Genomic DNA, 19,669 nt, shown 5'->3' with positions numbered 1-19,669 from the left:
TGACAAAGACCCATTGCCATTACTGGGCTTCTGTCAATTCGCATCATTGTAGGGGATGCTCTCTAGCTCTAGTTGTTTGACGTTGCTTCTCACTGAGTGTTAATTCCTCGCAGCATTTTACTGAGAGTTTGTGCGAAACCTGTAAATTTGAATTGTATCTCCAAGGGTTCGGTTTAACAATGCAGTAATTGAGGTCAAGATGGTGGAAGGATTTAATAGGCTTGATAAAAACTATTTCTTTTGGTTGTGCGAGTCCAGAACAAAGGGGCATAATGTGAAATAGACTTGGCCCATTCCAGGGTGAATACAAAGATATTTCAGTGATTGTATTGATAAAATATATTCCTTGACTTTAAACTTTAACCTTTATTCCCATGGCCTCACCCTTCCTTATATCTGTATATTCCTCCAATCCTACAACCCCCCCCCCGCCCAATCTTGAAATTTCTTCACTCTTCCCATTCTGGTCTATTGTCCAGCCCTGAATGTTATTGCTCCACCAATGGCTCGTTGGGATCAAAGCTGTGGAATACGCTCCCCAAATCTTTTCAACAATAGCACCGTGGGTCAGCATGGCACCTTTAATGTAATACACATTCCAAAGGTGCTTCTCAGGAGGGTCCTCAAACAAAATCTGACACTGAGCTACATCTTCAGGCAGATGACCAAAAGCTCTGTCTGATGAAAGGTCATTCGTTTGAAATGTTAACTGTTTCTTTCTCCACAGATGCTGCTGGACCTGCTGAGTATTTCCAGCAATTTTTGTGTTTATTTCTGATTTCCAGCATCTCGTATTTTGCTTTTGACGAAAAGCTTGGTCAAAGAATTGTGCTGTAAGGAGCATTTTAAAGGAGGAAAGAGAGAAAGATAGATGGAGAGGTTTTGGAAGGGAATTCGAGAGCTTAAAGGTTTGGCAGTGGAAGCCAGGCGATCAATGCTGGAGCAATCAAAAAGCAAGTTGTGCAACAGGTCAGAAATGGAGGAGCAGGGGTCACGTGATGTAAGCACGGGAGCAGCTGCATTTTCTTGAGCTCTGGCACAGCTCATCTTTTAATCCTTTTTTCATTGAGATATTTTTGTTACTGTTTTTATTTTTTTTTACATTACCCAATTCTTTTTTTCCCAATTAAGGGGCAATTTATTGTGGCCCATCCACATACTCTGCACATCTTTGGGTTGTGGGGTGAGACCCATGCAGACACGGGCAGAATGTGCAAACTCCATCCAGACAGTGACCCGGGGCCGGGATTGAACCGTGAGGCCGCGTGAACCGTGTGGAGATGATTACTTGATCCTCGTGTCTATGACCTCTGCTGTGTTCCTGAAAGATCCTGGCTGGACTTTGGTGTTGGGGAGCTGTCTTAAGTCAAGAAAATCCTTGTCGGAGGCAGCTGGGGTGGGGCCCAGCTCACTGCATGTTTCGCTGGTGGGTGGGCCTATGTTTTGACAATGTCGTTGCAGGCAAGATAATGGCAACCATTGTGAGTGAGTGAAGTTGTGAACGATGGCCTCGGCTCCCTGGCATAAATTATTGGTGCTCACAATGATGAACTGCAAGATACCCTAAAGAGAGTGGATGAAGCGGACAAGAGAATCCGGTCAGTCGATAGGGCAGTCTCCATGATGGGGGCTCACCGTTAGTCCTTGAAAATCCTGATGCATATTATGTCGAGCGTCCTCGTTGATTCGGGGAGATGGGGCTAGAGACGGAATATCCATGTGCCTGGTCTCCCGAGAAGAACTGAGGATGAATTCCCAGCCGAATTTGAGAACTGGCTGCCATGCTTTCACCATCTTGGTTTGAAAGTTGCGTACTTTGAGTACCGTGGAGCGCATTGTATCTGGGCTTCGAGGCCTGGGATTGGGGGGGGAGGAGGAATGAGGGGGGGAAGGGGGAGAGAGGGGGAGGAAGGAGAGGGGGGGGAAACTCAGTAGCCCCCTGATCCGGCTGATAACTTGGAATGTGAGGGACCTGAACTGGCCGGTCAAGAGGGCCCGGGTGTTCGCGCACCTAAAGGGACTGAAGGCAGATGTGGTTATGCTCCAGGAGACGCATTTGAAGGTGGCAGATCAGGTTAGGCTGAGAAAGGGGTGGGTAGGGCAGGTCTTTCACTCGGGGTTGGACGCAAAGAATAGAGGGGTGGCGATTCTGGTGGGGAAGCGGGTGTCGTTTGAGGCGCTGAACATTGTGGCAGATAATGGAGGTCAGTACGTGATGGTGAGTGGTAGGTTGCAGGGGGTGCGGGTGGTGAACATATATGCCACGAATTGGGATGATGCCGGATTTATGAAGCGCATGTTGGGTCGGATTCTGGATCTGGAGGCAGGCAGCCTGATAATGGGGGGGGGACTTCAACACGGTGCTGGACCCAGCACTGGACCGGTCTAGGTCCAGGACGGGTAAAAGGCCGGCTGCGGCCAAGGGGCTTAGGGGGTTTATGGACCAGATGGGGGGAGTGGATCCATGGAGGTTTGCCAGGCCAATGGCCAGGGAATTTTCCTTTTTTTCCCACGTCCATAAAGCCAACTCCCGGATAGATTTTTTCATCGTGAGTAGGGCGCTAATCCCAAGAGTGAAGGGCATGGAATATTCGGCCATAGCCATTTCAGATCATGCCCCCGCATTGGGTGGAGCTGGAGCTGGGGGAGGAAAGGGACCAGCGCCCGCTATAGCGCCTCGATGTGGGACTGTTGGCGGATGAGGAGGTGTGCAGGCGGATTTGGGGGTGTATCGAAAGATACTTAGAGGCCAATAACAATGGGGAGGTGCAGGTGGGGGTAGTCTGGGAGGAGTTGAAGGCGGTGGTCAGGGGAGAGCTAATCTCCATTAGGGCCCATAGGGCGAAGAGAGAGAGGGAGAGACAGGTGGGGGATATATTAAGGGTGGACAGGAGCTATGCAGAGGCCCCCGAGGAGGGACTAATTAGGAGCGATGGAACCTCCAGACGGAATTCGACGTGCTGACTACTGGGATAGCAGAGGCGCAGTGGGGGAAAACTCAGGGGGCGGCGTATGAGTACGGGGAGAAGGCGAGTCGGATGCTGGCACATCAGCTTCGGAAGAGGGAGGCAGCGAGGGAGATTGGTGGAGTTAGGGATAAAGGGAGGAACACGGTGGAGAGTGCGGTGGGAATAAACGAGGCATTCGGGGACTTCTATGAGGAGCTGTATAGGTCTGAGCCCCCGATTGGGGAAGGGGGGGATGCGCCAATTTCTAGATCGGCTGAGGTTCCCGCGGTTGGAGGAGGAGCAGGCAGTTAGGCTGGGGGCACCAATTGGGCTGGAGGAGCTGGTTACGGGACTAGGGAGCATGCAGGCAGGGAAGGCCCTGGGGCCGGATGGGTTCCCGGTAGAATTTTATAGGAAGTACATGGACCTTCTGGGCCCACTGCTAGTGAGGACTTTCAATGAGGCGAGGGAGGGGGGGACCTTTCCCCCGACAATGTCCAGGACGCTGATCTCTTTGATCTTGAAGCGGGACAAGGACCCATTACAGTGTGGATCGTGCAGGCCGATCTCGCTCCTCAATGTCGACGCGAAGTTGCTGGTGTAGGTTCTGGCCACGAGAATTGAGGACTGTGTCCCGGGGGTGAATTATGAGGACCAGACGGTATTTGTGAAGGGTAGGCAGCTGAACACCAATGTGCGGAGGCTCCTTAATGTAATTATGATGCCTTCGGTGGAGGGGGAAGTGGAGGTAGTGGCGACTATGGACGTGGAGAAGGCCTTCGATAGGGTGGAGTGGGAATATCTTTGGGAGGTGCTGCAGAGGTTTGAGTTCGGGGAGGGGTTCATCAGCTGGGTTAGGTTACTATATAAAGCCCCGGTGGTGAGTGTGGCTACGAACCGGAGGAGGTCGGAGTACTTTCAGCTGTACCGGGGAACGAGGCAGGGGTGTCCTCTGTCTCCTTGCTGTTTGCACTGGCAATTGAGCTGCTGGCCATGGCATTGAGGGAGTCCAGGAACTGGAGGGGATTGGTTCGGAGGGGAGAGGAACACCGGGTGTCGCTGTATGCCGATGACCTGTTATTGTATGTTGCGGAGCCAGTGGAGGGGATGGCAGAGGTCATGCGGATCCTTGGGGAGTTTGGGGACTTTTCGGGATATAAACTTAATGTGGGGAAGAGTGAGCTCTTTGTGGTGCACCCAGGAGACCGGGAAGGGGGACAGACGTGCTTTCACTGAAAAGGGCAGAAAGGAGCTTTCGGTACCTGGGGATCCAAGTAGCTAGGAGTTGAGGGGTCCTGCACAAGCTCAATTTGACACGGTTGGTGGAGCAGATGGAGGAGGATTTTAAAAGATGGGATATGTTGCCACTCTCACTGGCGGGTAGGGTGCAGTCGGTTAAAATTACGGTCCTTCCGAGGTTTCTCTTTGTGTTCCAGTGCCTTCCCATTCTGATCCCCAAGGCCTTTTTCAAATGGGTAAGCAGGAGCATCATGGGATTCGTGTGGGCGAATAAGACCCCGAGGGTAAAAAGGGTTTTCCTGGAGCGTAGCAGGGACAGAGGAGGGCTGGCATTGCCGAATCTATGTGGCTACTACTGGGAAGCCAATGTGGCGATGATCCGTAAGTGGGTAATGGAAGGGCAAGGGGCGGCGGGGAAGAGGCTAGAGATGGCGTCCTGTGTGGGCACGAGTCTGAGGGCGCTGGTAACGACACCGTTGCCGCTCCCGCCGACAAGGTACACCATGAGTCCGGTGGTGGCGGCGACTCTGAAGATTTGGGAGCAGTGGAGGCGTCATAGGGGTGAGGTGGGGGCCTCGGTTTGGTCCCCGATTCGAGAGAACCATCGGTTCGTCCGGGAAGGATGGATGGGGGGTTTCTGAGCTGGCATCGGGCAGGGATTAAAAGAATGGGGTCCTGTTCATTGATGGGACGTTTGCGAGCCGAGGGGCGCTGGAGGAGAAATTTGGGCTACCCCCGGGAAACGCTTTTAGGTATATGCAGGTGAGGGCGTTTGTGAAACGGCAGGTGAGGGAATTCCCGCTGCTTCCAGCACGCAGAATTCAGGACAGGGTGATCTCGGGGGTATGGGTCGGAGAAGGCAAGGTCTTGGCGATTTACCAGGAGCTGCAAGAAGACAAAGAGGCCTCGGTGGAGGAGCTAAAGGGCAAATGGGAGGAGGAGCTCGGGGAGGAGATGTATGAGGGTCTGTGGGCTGATTAGTGTTAATTCTTCCTCCTCTTGTGCCAGGCTCAGCCTGATACAGTTTAAAGTTGTTCACATGACAGGGCAAGGTTGAGTAGGTTCTTTGGGGTGGAGGACAGATATGTGAGGTGCTCGGGGAGCCCAGCAAATCACGCCCATATGTTCTGGATTAGCCCGGCGCTGTATGGGTTTTGGAGGGGCTTTGCGAGGACTATGTCCAAGGTGGTGAACGCTCGGGTCAAACCGAGTTGGGGGGTAACATTATTTGGGGTATCGGACGAGCCGGGAGTGCAGGAGGCGAAAGAGGCCGGTATTCTGGCCTTTGCGTCCCTGGTAGCCCGGCGGAGGATTTTGTTACTGTGGAAGAATGCGAAGCCCCCTAGTGTGGAAGCTTGGATCAATGACATGGCAGGGTTCATCAAGCTGGAGAGGATAAAGTTTGCCATTCGAGGGTCTGTGCAAGGGTTTTTCAGGAGGTGGCAACCGTTCCTAGATTGTCTCGCGGAGCGTTAGGTGGAGGTCAGCAGCAGCAGCAACCCGGGGGAGGGGGTTTTTCTTCTGGGGTGGTGTTTGGATTAGGGTGGGGTGTTTCCCTATTTGTGTTTTTATTGTTATATGGGGGGTTATTGTAGTTTGGGGAAATTCTATGTATAATTCTTGCGGGTGGTGTTCTTATGTTCTTGTTTCTTTTTTCTGTAGGGGGGTGGTTTTGTTGAAAATCTGTTGAAAATTTGAATAAAGATATTTTATTTAAAAGAAGGGTTGCAGGCAGTCGAACACAATGGGTCCTCCCATCGTCAGGGCGTAGGTTTCTCATTGCTGCAGCTTTGTGGCCACAAAATGGCGCATGTGCAGGGAATTCGGTGAAACTCTGGATGAATCCTGGATGTTGCTTGACGATCCTATCATGGCTTTGGGCTTCCAAGCTCCACGGATGGTTGTATTATCCTGCAGTTCATTACTAATCCTGAACTTTGCTCCCTCTTTTATTCCGCTCCTGTATTATCTTTTATTACACTTCTCTGTGTGTTTTGATATACTACGGAGTGTAATATGTGTTACTCAAACCTTGGTTACTGATGAGGTCTTCTGAATCTCGATGAAGAAGACTCAAACTCGTCCAGTAGTAACAAAAGGTTTATTGAGTAATTATAACTATAATTGTGTGAGTTCTTTACTTTAACATTGATACTAGTGATAAGGTTAGCAAGATCTAACTACAGTAACTATGCGTAACTACACTAACGGTCTGAGCTAATCTGATACTCATGTCCTGGTCACAGTACATCCAAGAGAGAGAGAGACCCAATGTGGTTTCTTTTATACCCCTGTTGGTCTGACCTTCCAGTGATCATCTGGTGCTACTGATTACACATTAACCCCTTATGTACATGCACATAAAGAGATCACTACATCCCCCTTTTTTTCTTGTGTTACATATTTTCTGTATGTTGTAAAGGAAATTTAACAAACATAATGGATGCAGTTTGCAAATGCATTACATAAAATCAATGAGTTAATCAGTCAAATGTTAATACATTTAGTCTCTTAGGTTTTTCTTTCTTCGTTTGCTTGAAACAGATAAATGATGACACATACAAGTTGTGATGATATTGATGATTATACAAAGCCAATTAATATTTATGAGTCCAATCTTAATTAAAAAAATAATGAGTCCAAATTTATGAATTTATTCGGTTGAGTTGCTTTATTTCTCTGTTTTTGAAGTGGTGATGTTGATGTTGTCATTTCTTTGTGAACGTCGTCAGTGTTCTTGTGTTGTAACCAACAAGTCATCATGAGGTGTTCGAATGGTTGAATCACTTTGTTATCTGATTTTGACTTTTTTTCTATGCTTGTGGTAGTGATTCTGTGTTACATCTTTGTTGTCTGACCTGGACTTTTTCCTGTGTTTGCGGTATTGATTCTGTATGTCATCTGCCTTGAAAGCTGGTTTGTTTGTTTGTTCTGGGGCAGATATGAATTTGCGTGATTCGTTGTCATGCCATGGTATGTTTGTACTCTTGCCATTGTTTTGAACTGTGCTATTATATTGTCCTTCATGTGCAGAGTTGTACCATGTCGTACAAGTTGTTGTTTCATTGTTGTTTTTGTTGTTTCTGTCGTTTCTGTCTTTGTTGTTTCCGTTGTTGTTCTTGTTGTTGTTTTTGTCGAGCTTGTTGTTTCTGTTTTTGTTCTTGTTTTTGTTGTTTCTGTTGTTGTCTTTGTTATGCTTCTTGTAGTTTTTGTTGTTGCTGTTGTTGTTCTTGTTTCTGTTGTGCTTCTTGTGGTTTTTGTTGTTGTTCTTTTGCACTCAATGACTGTTTTGTGTGGATGATTTGAATCATTCTCAAAGTTATTGGTACCAGTGTCCTTTGTGGCATCTGATGTTTCATTGAGTGTTTTTTCTTGAGGATTGTGAGAATGATCTGATGTTGCATTGATCTTGGTGACATCAGTCATTTGTGGTTGATGTGATTCCTCTTTGATTCTTTGGTGCTCCTCTTCTGGAGTCATCTCTGGTTCACTTGAATCATCATTGATTTCTTGGTGCTCCTTCTTTGGAGTCATTTCAGGTTCATTTGAATCATCTTTGGTTTCTTGGTGCTCCTCTTCTGGAGTCAAAATCGTCAAGGTTTCATTTTCTTGTGGATAGTTTAGAGTAAATTAGGTTTTAATTGATGTGGTCTCACTGGACTCAAAGTAGTTTTACTCTGATTGTTGAGTGCTTCTGTACATACGAGCTGAGACCTGTCAGTCTTGCTGTGATCTTGCACATCTTGTATGTCGATTGTGATCACTGTGTCACTATTCTCACATACAGTGGGTAGACATTCATTGTCTGCTTGTTGTTCATGTGTGTTGGGTAGGCTTTCATAGTCTTTTTGTTGCTCACGTCAGCTTGGTAGACTTTCATAGTCTGCTTCATGCATGGTTGGTGCGCTGGAGTCTTTAATTGCTTCCATTCTGGAGTCTGTCAATGAGCTCTGTGGAGGCTTGCGTTGCTCTCTCTGTGGAGTCTTTCATCACTCTCTGTGTGGAGTCGTGCAGTGTTCTCCCTTTGGATTCGATCTGTGTTCACTCAACGGAATCGTTCTGTGCTCTCTGTGTGGCGTCGTTTTCTTCTTGGCTGATTGACAGGTTGCTGCCATCCAATGTATCAAGGATCTGCCATTGCATCATGGTATTGGATTCATCTACCATGAGTAGATTCTTATTAAGATTTTCAGCCGTGTTGCTGATGCTGTGATCACCATATCCGAAGAACTCAGCCATGTCTGAGTAGTATTCTTAAATATCCAAATCATCTCTTTTTGTTTTGGATTCGTTCTTGTGCTCTTCATGTTCAATTAACAAATCATCTTCTTTGGTTTCGGATTTGTCCCTGTGCTCTTCACTTATGGGTGGTGCAAACTGCTTGTTCCAGGGTGCTGCGGAGGTTATTTTCAATTGCTGGTAGAATTTCAGGCATTGTTCTGTCTTTCGAGGTAAAAACAAATTGGGTTCTGTAGCTTTAAAAAGTCTTTTTTTCAATTTTCGGGCATTTCCCCTTTTAAGTGGGTGTGGTCCAGGTCTTCTGACGTCATGACACCCGTAACGTCATGCGTAGGAATCGATTGCGCATGCGCAATTCGAGTTTCCTTTACTGTGCGCTCTTTTCGCAACTGCGCATGCGCGGCTTCTCGCGCATGCGCAAAACATTGTTTTGCCGGTTTGCGTCTTTTAGGGAAGTGCGCAATTGCGGACTGTTCAGACTGCACACGCACAAGATGGCTGCCGCTCAGAACTTCCGTCTTCTTCTGTTTCAACACTGCCTCTGCCTCGTCGTGAGTATTCGCGGAATTTTTATGGATTTTGTTTTCTAGATACTCATTCTTTGTTTGTATAGACTCAAAGTATTGATTTTGTTTTTGTTCATAAGCAAGGCATTTTTGTGTAGCGATTTCTAGAGTTAGATACTTTTTTTGTGAAAGTTCTTCCCTCAAATGTTTAGCAGATAGTCCAGAAATTAATTGATCCATTATCATTGAGTCTCTGAAATCAGCACAATTACAGCCTTGTGCTATTAACTTGAGGTCTGTAATAAAATTAGTGATGGGCTCTCCATTTCTCTGGCACCTATGAGAAAAGGTAAATCTTTCCAGCATCTCACCAGACTGACTTTTACAGTGTTCTTCAAATGTTTTGAATATTACTTCTAATTTGGTGTTATCTTCACCTTCTAAGTAATTAAAGCAACTATAGATTTCTCTAGCTTCATGCCCTGCTGTTGAGAGTAGCAGCGATATTTTCATTGCATCACAGGCCGTGCTCAAATCATTAGCTACGATAAATATTTGGAACATCTGTTCAAACATTTTCCAGTTATAACTTAAATTACCGGTTGTTTCCAGCTGTCATGGAGCTCCAACGAGTTCCATCGAATCAGTTAGTCGTCGAGGATCCATATGCTGCGAAGTCTTCCACAGTCAAATATCCGGTTTGAATTTTCTTCTCTTTTTGTCTAACCTAATCTAACTAGTTCTTTTAAAGCCACCAGCTGGTACCATATTTTATCTCGCTCCTGTGTTATCTTTTATTACACTTCACTGTGTGTTTTGACATACTACGGAGTGTAATTTGTGTTACTCAAACCTTGGTTCCTGATGAGGTCTTCTGAATCTCGATGAAGAAGACTCGAACTCGTCCAGTAGTAACAAAAGGTTTATTGAGTAACTGAAATGAAATGAAATGAAAATCGCTTATTGTCACAAGTAGACTTCAAATGAAGTTAATGTGAAAAGCCCCTAGTCGCCACATTCCGGCGCCTGTTCGGGGAGGCTGTTACGGGAACTATAACAATAATTGCGTGAGTTCTTTACTTTAACATTGATACTAGTGATAAGGTTAACAAGATCTAACTACAGTAACTATGCGTAACTACACTAAGTATCTGAGCTAATCTGATATTCCTGTCCTGGTCACAGTACATCCAAAAGAGAGAGAGAGAGAGACCCAATGTGGTTTATTTTATACCCCTGTTGGTCCGGTCCTCTAGTGATCATCGGGTGCTACTGATTACACATTAACCCCTTATGTACATGCACATACAGAGATCACTACACTCCCTTGTGATTACACCACTGATTTTGTGCTATTGCCTTTTATCCTGACAAGGGTGCATGGTATGTGAGTGTAGAAGCATTTGCCTCTTGTTATACTGCTGTTGGTTGTATGACATGAGGGTTGTGCAGTTGTTACCTAGTTTTTTTTGTGCTCTAATCCTTGAAACCCACATGTTTTATCCTCCGTAAGGCAATACATTTTTTTAGGTATTCTTTGCTTTATTTGTATAAAAGATGAATATCGTCCAATTCACCTAACAGCACGTCTTTCGAAACTTGTGGGAGGAAACCAGAGCACCCGGAGGAAACTGGCGCAGGCACTGGGAGAACGTGCAGACTCTGCACAGACCATGACCCAAGCCAAGAATCGAACCTGGGACCCTGGACTGTGAAGTAACAGTGAAACCCACTGTGCTACCATGCTGCCCATGTCTGCACACCATTATTTTGAACACCTCCATTAAATTTCCTCTTCGCCACCTTCTCTCCAAGGAGAACAGTCCCAACCTCTCCAATCTATCCTCATAACTGAAGTTTCTCATTCCTGAAGCCATTCTTGGACAACTGCAAGAGTACCAATGGCAAGGCAAACAACAACTTTATACTAGATGAGAAATTTAAATCAGGCAGCTTTTTTCTGGGTCAAGGCATTGACCTGAGGAATGAACCAACGAATGCATATCACTTATTTAGTTTAGCTGAAAGACGTGTAATGTGTGTACATGTCCGCAGGGCAATGTCTTGATTAGTCAGAGTCAAGATGCCTGATATAAATTTTCAAACCATGCTCGGCAGGTAACTGTCAGCCACCATTAACTGGTGCATTTTCCATGGTAAAGCCTCTAGCAATCAGAGTCCACTTTCCAACCATTCATCACTCTTCTCATACAGTATAAAGTTGCTGTTCCCCTGACTTTGATATTTACGGAGGATAGAACATGGGGGGTTGCACAGGAATTTAGTGGAATAGTCAACTCTAGAAGTAAAAAAGGCAGGAATGAAGATTTCAGTAGATAATGAGCGGAAAGCGCGAAGCTGGCCACCTATTGCTCTTTCTTTTATTGAAAGCTCCTCTTTGTCACCCTATGGTCAGCTGTCTCAATATCTCCTTACATAGTTGTAAAATTTTGGATGATTATGTTCCTTTGAAGTACATTGGAACATGTTACAATGTTAAAGACACTATAGAAATACAAGTTCTACACTGCTATTGCAGTCGGAGGTTTCCTCTTTTTAATGACCTCATAGTGTGCTGTTTCTATTTTTAACACTCGAGTCCCATTGCAGTCAAACATTCTTTCAAATTGAAGAGGCTGAAGTGTACTTCCAGATGTAAACAATTACATAGTGTGGCTGTGTCCCAGATCCTGGTCAGATATGTCTGGATATCCTGAACAGTTTCATTTGCCCTTTTCAGTTTGAATTAAACAATGAGAAATGGCACACAGTGAAGCTTTGCAAATTAAGTGAATGATGACGATGTCTATTTGAGGATTTGCGGAATACCTGCTGGGGCATGCTTCTACTCTTTATAAGTACAGTGGTCTGGATTAACACACTTTAAAAGGCATTCCTCAGCCTTCACTTGGGCAGCTTTGAGTTACGATAGTCATTGAATGATGGCTTGCTACTTAACATTGCCTCTATTCATAAGGGATTCCACATCGTTACACAGTCTCTGTCCAGTACCACAAACCAGATAAAATCTAGCAGCAATGTTTTTAATGTATTTTATTCCAAACATATTAAAAAATACAAAAACATAAATAATCTGAGGAACACTCTCCCCAACGCACAATTTTACAGTCTGTACAAGCCTTTTCCCCTTTTTCACCCGCCTCTCCCGGTGACGAACAATTCCTCGAACATGGTCACGAACAGTCCCCACCGTGCCTCAAAGCCCTCCGCTGAATTGTGTGTACCCTATGCACCACCTTAAACTGTATCAAACTCATCCTCGCACACGAGGAGATCGAGTTCACCCTGCGCAGTGACTCACTCCACACTCGGCAACCTATCTCTTTTCCCTCCAACTCCTCCCATTTCTGCTTAATCCTCACTATTTGCACTCCCCTCTGCTTCCTGAGCCATCTGTATATGTAGCAGCAATGTTTAAATAGTATTTAAAGAACTTGCATTTATATAGTGCCTTTCACACCACAGGCCAATACTAAATGCTTCACAATCCCTCTGAAGCATAGTTACTATAGTAATGCAGGGGACATGACTGCCAATTTTCACACAGTAAGTGTTAATGGCTGATTGGTAATGTTGTTAAAGATGCACAGGTGGTGAGTATTGTTTGAATAAGGATTGAGAACACCTGTAAATTAGTTGATTTTTGTTCAATTAGTTTACTCAGTCAGGTAGGCTCTGACTGTACTTGAGGTATTGAGGCAGCTCAGGCATGCAGTGGGCACATGTGCAAAATGAACAAAGAACAATACAGTACAGGAACAGGCCCTTCGGCCCTCCAAGCCTGTACCGGTCATGATACCATCCTTTGCCAACACCCTCCGCACTTCCTTGTGCCGTATCCCTCTATATCCATCCTATCCATGTATTTGTCGAACGCCGTTAATGTATATCCTTCCACAACCTCCCCTGGCTACATGTTCCAGGTACTCACCATCCTCTGCGTAAAAAACCTGCCTCGCACATTTCCTCTAAACTTTGCCCAACGATCTTAAACCTATGCCCCCTGATGACTGACCCCTCCATCCTGAGAAAGAGTGCCTGCCCATTCACTCTATCCATGCCCCTCATAATCTTGTAGACCTCTATCAGGTCACCCCTCAACCTCCGTCTTTCTAATGAAAACAATCTGAGTCTATTCAGCCTCTCCACATAGCTAACACCCTCCAGACCAGGCAACATCCTGGTAAACATCCTCTGCACCCTTTCTGATTGATGTTTGGATGAAATTCACATTGGCTTCATGTCCCATAACTTCCCTCGGAATCTTGGCCCCACAATTTGAGCCACCTCACGGGAAATCCCCCCATTCCTTTCCGTTCCGCATGGAGGGGTTTTTCTGTATGGGCTGCTGCTGTACAGTCTTCCTTCACCTTGTCAACTGTCTGGACAAACCGCGGCGTTCTACCCTGCCACCCGGTGATGGCAGGGGTTCTCTGTGGAAGGCCCTCTCCGTGGGAGTCCTCCCCTTTACTGTTGGGATTTGGAGAGGAGTGTGTTTCAGGCAGCAGACTCTGCTATCTTGCAGTAAAAGAGCCTATCTAAATGTACAGAATTGTTGCTAATCTTCCTATTTCATGGTGTAGTGCCCATCTAGAACATAGAACAGTACAGCACAGAACAGGCCCTTCGGCCCTCGATGTTGTGCCGAGCATTGTCCGAAACCAAGATCAAGCTATCCCACTCCGTCATTCTGATGTGCTCCATGTGCCTATCCAATAACCGCTTGAAAGTTCCTAAAGTGTCCGACTCCACTATCACAGTAGGCAGTCCATTCCACACCATAACCACTCTCTGAGTAAAGAACCTACCTCGGATATCCCTCCTATATCTCCCACCCTGAACCTTCTAGTTATGCCCCCTTGTAACAGCTACATCCACCCGAGGAAATAGTCTCTGAACGTCCACTCTATCTATCCCCCTCATTATCTTATAAACCTCTATTAAGTCGCCTCTCATCCTCCTCTGCTCCAAAGAGAAAAGCCCTAGCTCCCTCAACCTTTCCTCATAAGACCTATCCTGCAAACCAGGCAGCATCCTGGTAAATCTCCTTTGCACCCTTTCCAATACTTCCATATTCTTCCTATAATGAGGTGACCAGAACGGCACACAATACTCCAAATGTGGTCTCACCAGGGTCATCTGTTGGATGTTTAGGACAGATTGAGCTTGATGTGCTGCTGACTGTTTTCTGTACAGGTTTTTGGAAAGCCAGCTGCCCACCATCTTGTGCCAGCCCACTTTTAGTCTTTGTCAACTCGAAGAGTGGAGACAATCAAGGAGTCAAATTCCTCCGAAGATTCAAGCAGTTATTAAATCCAGCTCAAGTCTTCGATCTCATGAACGGAGGACCTCACCTTGGGTAAGGATGATTTTTAAAATATTTTTAGATGAATTAATGGAAAATCTGTTCTCCAAAAGTTTCTCTGTCTGTCTGACATTTCAAGATTTCCCATGGGATATTTAGTGTATTATAAAGCTACTTAAAAACAGGATACATTTTTCCTTATCCGGTCAAGACTCTGGGCAGAATTTTAGCAGGACCCCAGTTTTGTTGACTGTGTCAGAAAGAGTTCTGAAAAAGGATTAAATGCCTCTTTGCATGTGAAGGTCTACATCTTTCAAGATCACTGACTTGGGAAATTGGGAACATGTGGTTGAATATAGATTTTTTTCTAAAATAACTTCAATTCTTATTTTGAACAAAGGGTTTCAGTAGCATGCTGTTTGGGATTTTCTCTGCGCAGGTTGGGCTGCTCCAGTCACTGGAACTGCCCTAAGCTATGCATAGCGATTGCTTCCATGATGTGTTTCAGAATAAGCTTTTTCACACTGAGCAAGTCCCAGGTGCTTCCTAAAGTCCCTTAATGCTCAGAACAGCATTAATCATGAAAGCTTTTGCTTCATCTTGAGCAGGTTTAATTGAATCTTCACAATGCTATAGTCTAGTAAGTGTTGGTCTTCATCAAACAAAATACTGTGTCGCTGGAAACCAAAAATAAAAACAAAATGCAGCAAATACTCAGCAAGGTCTGGCACCATCTGTGTAGACAGATAGAGGGTTACTGTTGCTGATCATTTCAGACGACCGCACGTCATTGATCTGAAATGTTGGTTGGAAATCTCCCATCCCACCCATGGCGGGTTTGGTGGCAGATGAGCGCGGAGACTCTGGAAGGAACCAAAAAGTCAGAAACTCGCTGGTGTAAAATCCTGTTGCAACCCCATGGCGGGTCAATCATCTTGCTGCCAGGTGGCATGAATGCCTTTTGAGGGGCAGCACGGTGGCGCAGTGGATTAGCCTTGCTGCCTCACGGCGCTGAGGTCCCAGATTCGATCCCGGCTCTGGGTCACAGTCCGTGTGGAGTTTGCACATTCTCCCCGTGTTTGCGTGGGTCCCGCCCCCACAACCCAAAGATGTGCAGCGTAGGTGGATTGCCCCTTAATTGGAAAAAACAAATTGGGCACTCTTTATAAAAATAAAAAAAATAAATTAAAAAAAATGCCTTTTGCATTTATTTACATCTCATGAATGCTCATTAAAACAGTTGTCCAGTGGCATCCCGTCAGGCCTTTCAATCTTGCGTCACGCCAGCGGAAAATCATGTTGACGTCAAACCCCATTGCTAAAGAATGAAGTGAGCAAGGTGGCTCTTAGTTCATCAGAGACTTCAAGGTGAGTGCCAGGGTGTGCAGCTGAAGCTCATCTTTGAGGTTTGAAGCTCTGAATCTGGTGTGGGATCCTGCCATTCTGGTCGTTGGCATGGCCGCCAGAGCCACCCATCACTGCACTTAGTCTCAGAATGGAAGAATTGCCCCTGTTAACTCTATTTCTCTCTCCACTGATGCTGCCAGACCTGCTGAGTGTTTCCATCACTTTCTGTTTCAGCCTTTTATGATCGGTTGCTTTTCTTTTTTTCAGTTTACGGTTGTTTCAAAAATTTGACAATTTCCGCATTCTGGTTTGTGGAGGGGACGGAAGTGTTGGATGGGTTTTATCTGAGATTGATAAATTAAACCTACACAAGCAGGTGAGTAACTGTCAGGCAAACTGAATACACAAACTGCTCCAGAAAACCTGGCCGAAATGCTGTTTGATAACTTATAGTTTGTAGATTTTTCTGGGGAACCTTCTAAATTGGTCGATTCACGTGGTTGAATCCTGGCTGGCAGATATTTTTTTAAATGCCTCGTGCTTTGAATGAAAAGATTGCCAGGTTTGCATCCTGGCATTGGTGGACACCAGGTAAACCTGTATCCCGTGAACGTTGTGTATGGCATCTTGTGGTGATCAGATACAGCTGGTCTGATCTTAGATGTGACCAGGGCACTTCCGATCTGTAGGAAGGTGTTAGTTACACAAAGCTCATGGTAGCAGCAAAGCTCAAGTCATCTCTGTCTGTTTTCATTTATCTGCAGGGATCCCCTGAGGTTGTTCCCCTCAATACCAGGTATACCGTTTTGGATACTGTTTGGGGGAGGGACCTACCAGAGGTAAGCCACGGTGACCAGGTCTCTGGCACTGAGTCTGTCCCTGTGGCTCAGAAGGGAAAGGGAGAGAGCAGGAGAGCATTAGTTATTGGAGACTCTATAGTTGGAGGTACAGATAAGCGGTTCTGTGGCAACGATAGAGGCTCACGGTTGGTGTGTTGCCTCCCGGGTGCCAAGGTCCGTGACATCTCTGATCGTGTTTTCAGGATCCTTAAGGGGAAGGGGGAGCAGCCACAAGTCGTGGTACACATCGGTACCAACGACATAGGTAGGAAAAGGGACGGGGATGTAAAACAGAAATTCAGGGAGCTAGGGTGGAAGCTGAGAGCCAGGACAGACTGTGTTGTCATCTCTGGTTTACTGCCAGTGCCACGTGCTAGTGAGGTGAGGAACAGGGACAGAGTGCAGTTAAACACGTGGCTACAGGGATGGTGTAGGAGGGAGGGTTTCAGTTACTTGGATAATCGGAGCACATTCTGGGGAAGGTGGGACCTGTACAAACAGGACGGGTTACACCTGAACCAGAGGGGCACCAATATCCTGGGAGGGAAATTTGCTACAGCTCTTTGGGGGGGGGGGGGGTTTAAACTAATTTGGCAGGGGATGGGAAACTGATTTGTAGCCCAGGAGATAGCGTTGCTGGAGTTCAGGAAGTTGAGGGAATGCAGTACTGAGGAAGGTACTAAGGTCACATGAGTGGACCTGCAGGCATGAAGGTGGTTTGAAGTGTGGCTACTTCAATGCGAGGAGCATCAGGAATAAGGATGATGAGCTTGAAGCATGGATTGGTACCTGGGACTACGATGTTGTAGCCATTACAGAGACGTGGATAGAACAGGGGCAGGAATGGTTGTTGGAAGTTCTGGGGTTTAAATGTTTCAGTAAGATTAGGGAAGGTGGTAAAAGAGGTGGAGGAGTAGCGTTGTTAATCAAGGATAGTATAATGGCTACAGAAAGGCAGTTTGAGGAGGATCTGTGTACTGAGGTAGTGTGGGCTGAGGTTAGAAATAGGAAAGAAGCGGTTACTTTGTTAGGAGTTTCCTGTAGGCTCCCAAACAGTAACAGATGTGGAGGAAAAGATTGCAATGCAGATTTTGGATAGGTGGTGTAGTCACAGGGTAGTTGTCATGGGTGACATTAACTTTCCAAATATTGATTAGAACCACTGTAATTCAAATAGTTTGGATGGGGCTGTTTTTATCCAGTGTATGCAGGAGGGTTTCCTCACACAATATACAATATGTGGATAGACCGACAAGAGGCGGGGCCACATTAGATTTGGTACTGGGTAATGAACAGGGCCAAGTGTTAGATTTGGTTGTGGGAGAGCACTTTGGAGATAGTGACCACAATTCGGTGTCTTTCACTATAGCAATGGAGACGGATAGGAACATACAGCAAGGCAAGGATTATAACTGGGGAAAGGGTAATTACGATGCGATTAGGCAAGAATTGGGGAGCATAAGATGGAAACAGGAACTGTCAGGGATAGGCACAATTGAGATGTGGAGCTTGTTCAAGGAGCAAATACTGCATGTCCTTGATATGTATGTCCCTGTCAGGGGAGGAAATGGTCGAGTGAGGGAACCATGGTTTACAAAAGAGGTTGAATGTCTTGTCAAGAGGAAGAAGGGGGCTTATGTAAGGATGAGAAAACAAGGTTCAGTTAGGGCACTTGAGGGATACAAGATAGCTAGGAAGGAGCTCAAGGAAGGGCTTAGGAAAGCTAGGAGGGGGCATGAGAAGTCCTTGGCGGGTAGGATCAAGGAAAACCCCAAGACTTTTTACACTTATGTGAGGAATAAAAGAATGACCAAGGTGAAGTTAGGGCCGGTCAAGGACAGTAGTGGGAACGTGTGCGTGGAGTCTGAAGATATAGGAGAGGCCCTAAATGAATACTTTTCGTCAGTGTTCACAAAGGAGAAGGGCCATGTTGTTGAGGATACAGGCGATACAGGCTGGTGGAGGTAGATATTCGGAAGGAAGATGTGTTAGAAATTTTGAGAAGCCTGAGGATAAATAAGTCCCCTGGGCCTGATGGGATATATCCTAGGATTCTTTGGGAGGCGAGGGACAAGATTGCAGAGCCTTTGGCTTTGATCTTTATGTCCTCACTGTCTACAGGAATAGTGCCAGAAGACTGGAGAGAGGCGAATGTTGTTCCCTTGTTCAAGAAAGGGAATAGGTGTCACCCTGGGAATTATAGGCCGGTTAGTCTCACTTCGGTCATAGGTAAATTATTGGAAAGGGTCCTGAGGGTTAGGATTTATAAACATTTGGAAAAATACAGCTTAATCCAGGATAGTCAACATGGATTTGTGAGGGGTGAGTCTTGCCTCACAAGTTTGATTGTATTCTTTGAGGAGGTAACTAAGCACATAGATGAAGGTAGAGCAGTTGATGTCGTATACATGAATTTTAGTCAGGCGTTTGATCAGGTGCCCATGGTCCCACTCATGCAGAAAATAAGGAGGTGTGGCATAGAGGGAAATTTGGCCGATTGGATCAGTAACTGGCTATCACATAGAAGGCAGAGGGTGGTGGTAGATGGTAAATTTTCATCCTGGAGCCCAGTCACCAGCAGTGTACCACAGGGATCAGTGCTGGGTCCTCTGCTATTTGTGATTTTTATCAATGACTTGGATGATGGAGTTGAAGGTTGGGTGAGTAAATTTGCTGATGACACCAAGATTGGTGGAGTAGTGGATAATGTGGAGGGCTGTTGTAGGCTGCAAAGAGACATTGATAGGATGCAGAGCTGGTCTGAAAAGTGGCAGATGGAGTTTAACCCTGATAAGAGTGAGGTGATTCACTTTGGGAGGACAAATGTGAATGGAGATTACAGGGTTAACGGCAGGGTTCTGAAGAATGTGGAGGAGCAGAGAGATCTCGGAGTTCATGTCCATAGATCTCTGAAGGTTGCCACCCAAGTGGATAGAGCCGTGAAGAAAGCCTATAGTGTGGAGTATTGTGTGCAGTTCTGGTCACCTCATTATAGGAAGGATGTGGAAGCATTGGAAAGGGTGCAAAGGAGATTTACCAAGATGCTGCCTGGATTGGAGGGTAGGTCTTATGAGGAAAGGTTGAGGGAGCTAGGGCTTTTCTCATTGGAGCGAAGGAGGATGAGAGATTACTTAATTGAGGTGTATAAGATGATGAGATGGATAGATCGAGTGGACGTTCAGAGACTATTTCCTCGGGTAGATGAAGCTGTTACAAGGGGGCATA

At 46.0% G+C, this 19,669-nt stretch overlaps 1 protein-coding gene across 6 annotated transcripts in view; it reads left to right on the top strand.

Moving 5' to 3' along the window:
- dgkh (diacylglycerol kinase, eta) overlaps window positions 1-19,669 on the top strand; it is an 857,220-nt gene that overhangs the window by 583,315 nt on the left and 254,236 nt on the right. For all 6 annotated transcript variants that reach the window (XM_072514377.1, XM_072514378.1, XM_072514379.1 and 3 more), the window contains 2 exons: window positions 14,150-14,312; window positions 15,873-15,981. In XM_072514377.1, coding sequence (XP_072370478.1) covers window positions 14,150-14,312; window positions 15,873-15,981 — 272 coding nt within the window. The remainder of the gene's footprint in view (window positions 1-14,149; window positions 14,313-15,872; window positions 15,982-19,669) is intronic.

Source organism: Scyliorhinus torazame, chromosome 8 (genome assembly GCF_047496885.1).
Source record: "Scyliorhinus torazame isolate Kashiwa2021f chromosome 8, sScyTor2.1, whole genome shotgun sequence".
Lineage (NCBI taxonomy): Eukaryota > Metazoa > Chordata > Chondrichthyes > Carcharhiniformes > Scyliorhinidae > Scyliorhinus > Scyliorhinus torazame.
This window is presented reverse-complemented; position numbering and strand designations above follow the sequence as displayed.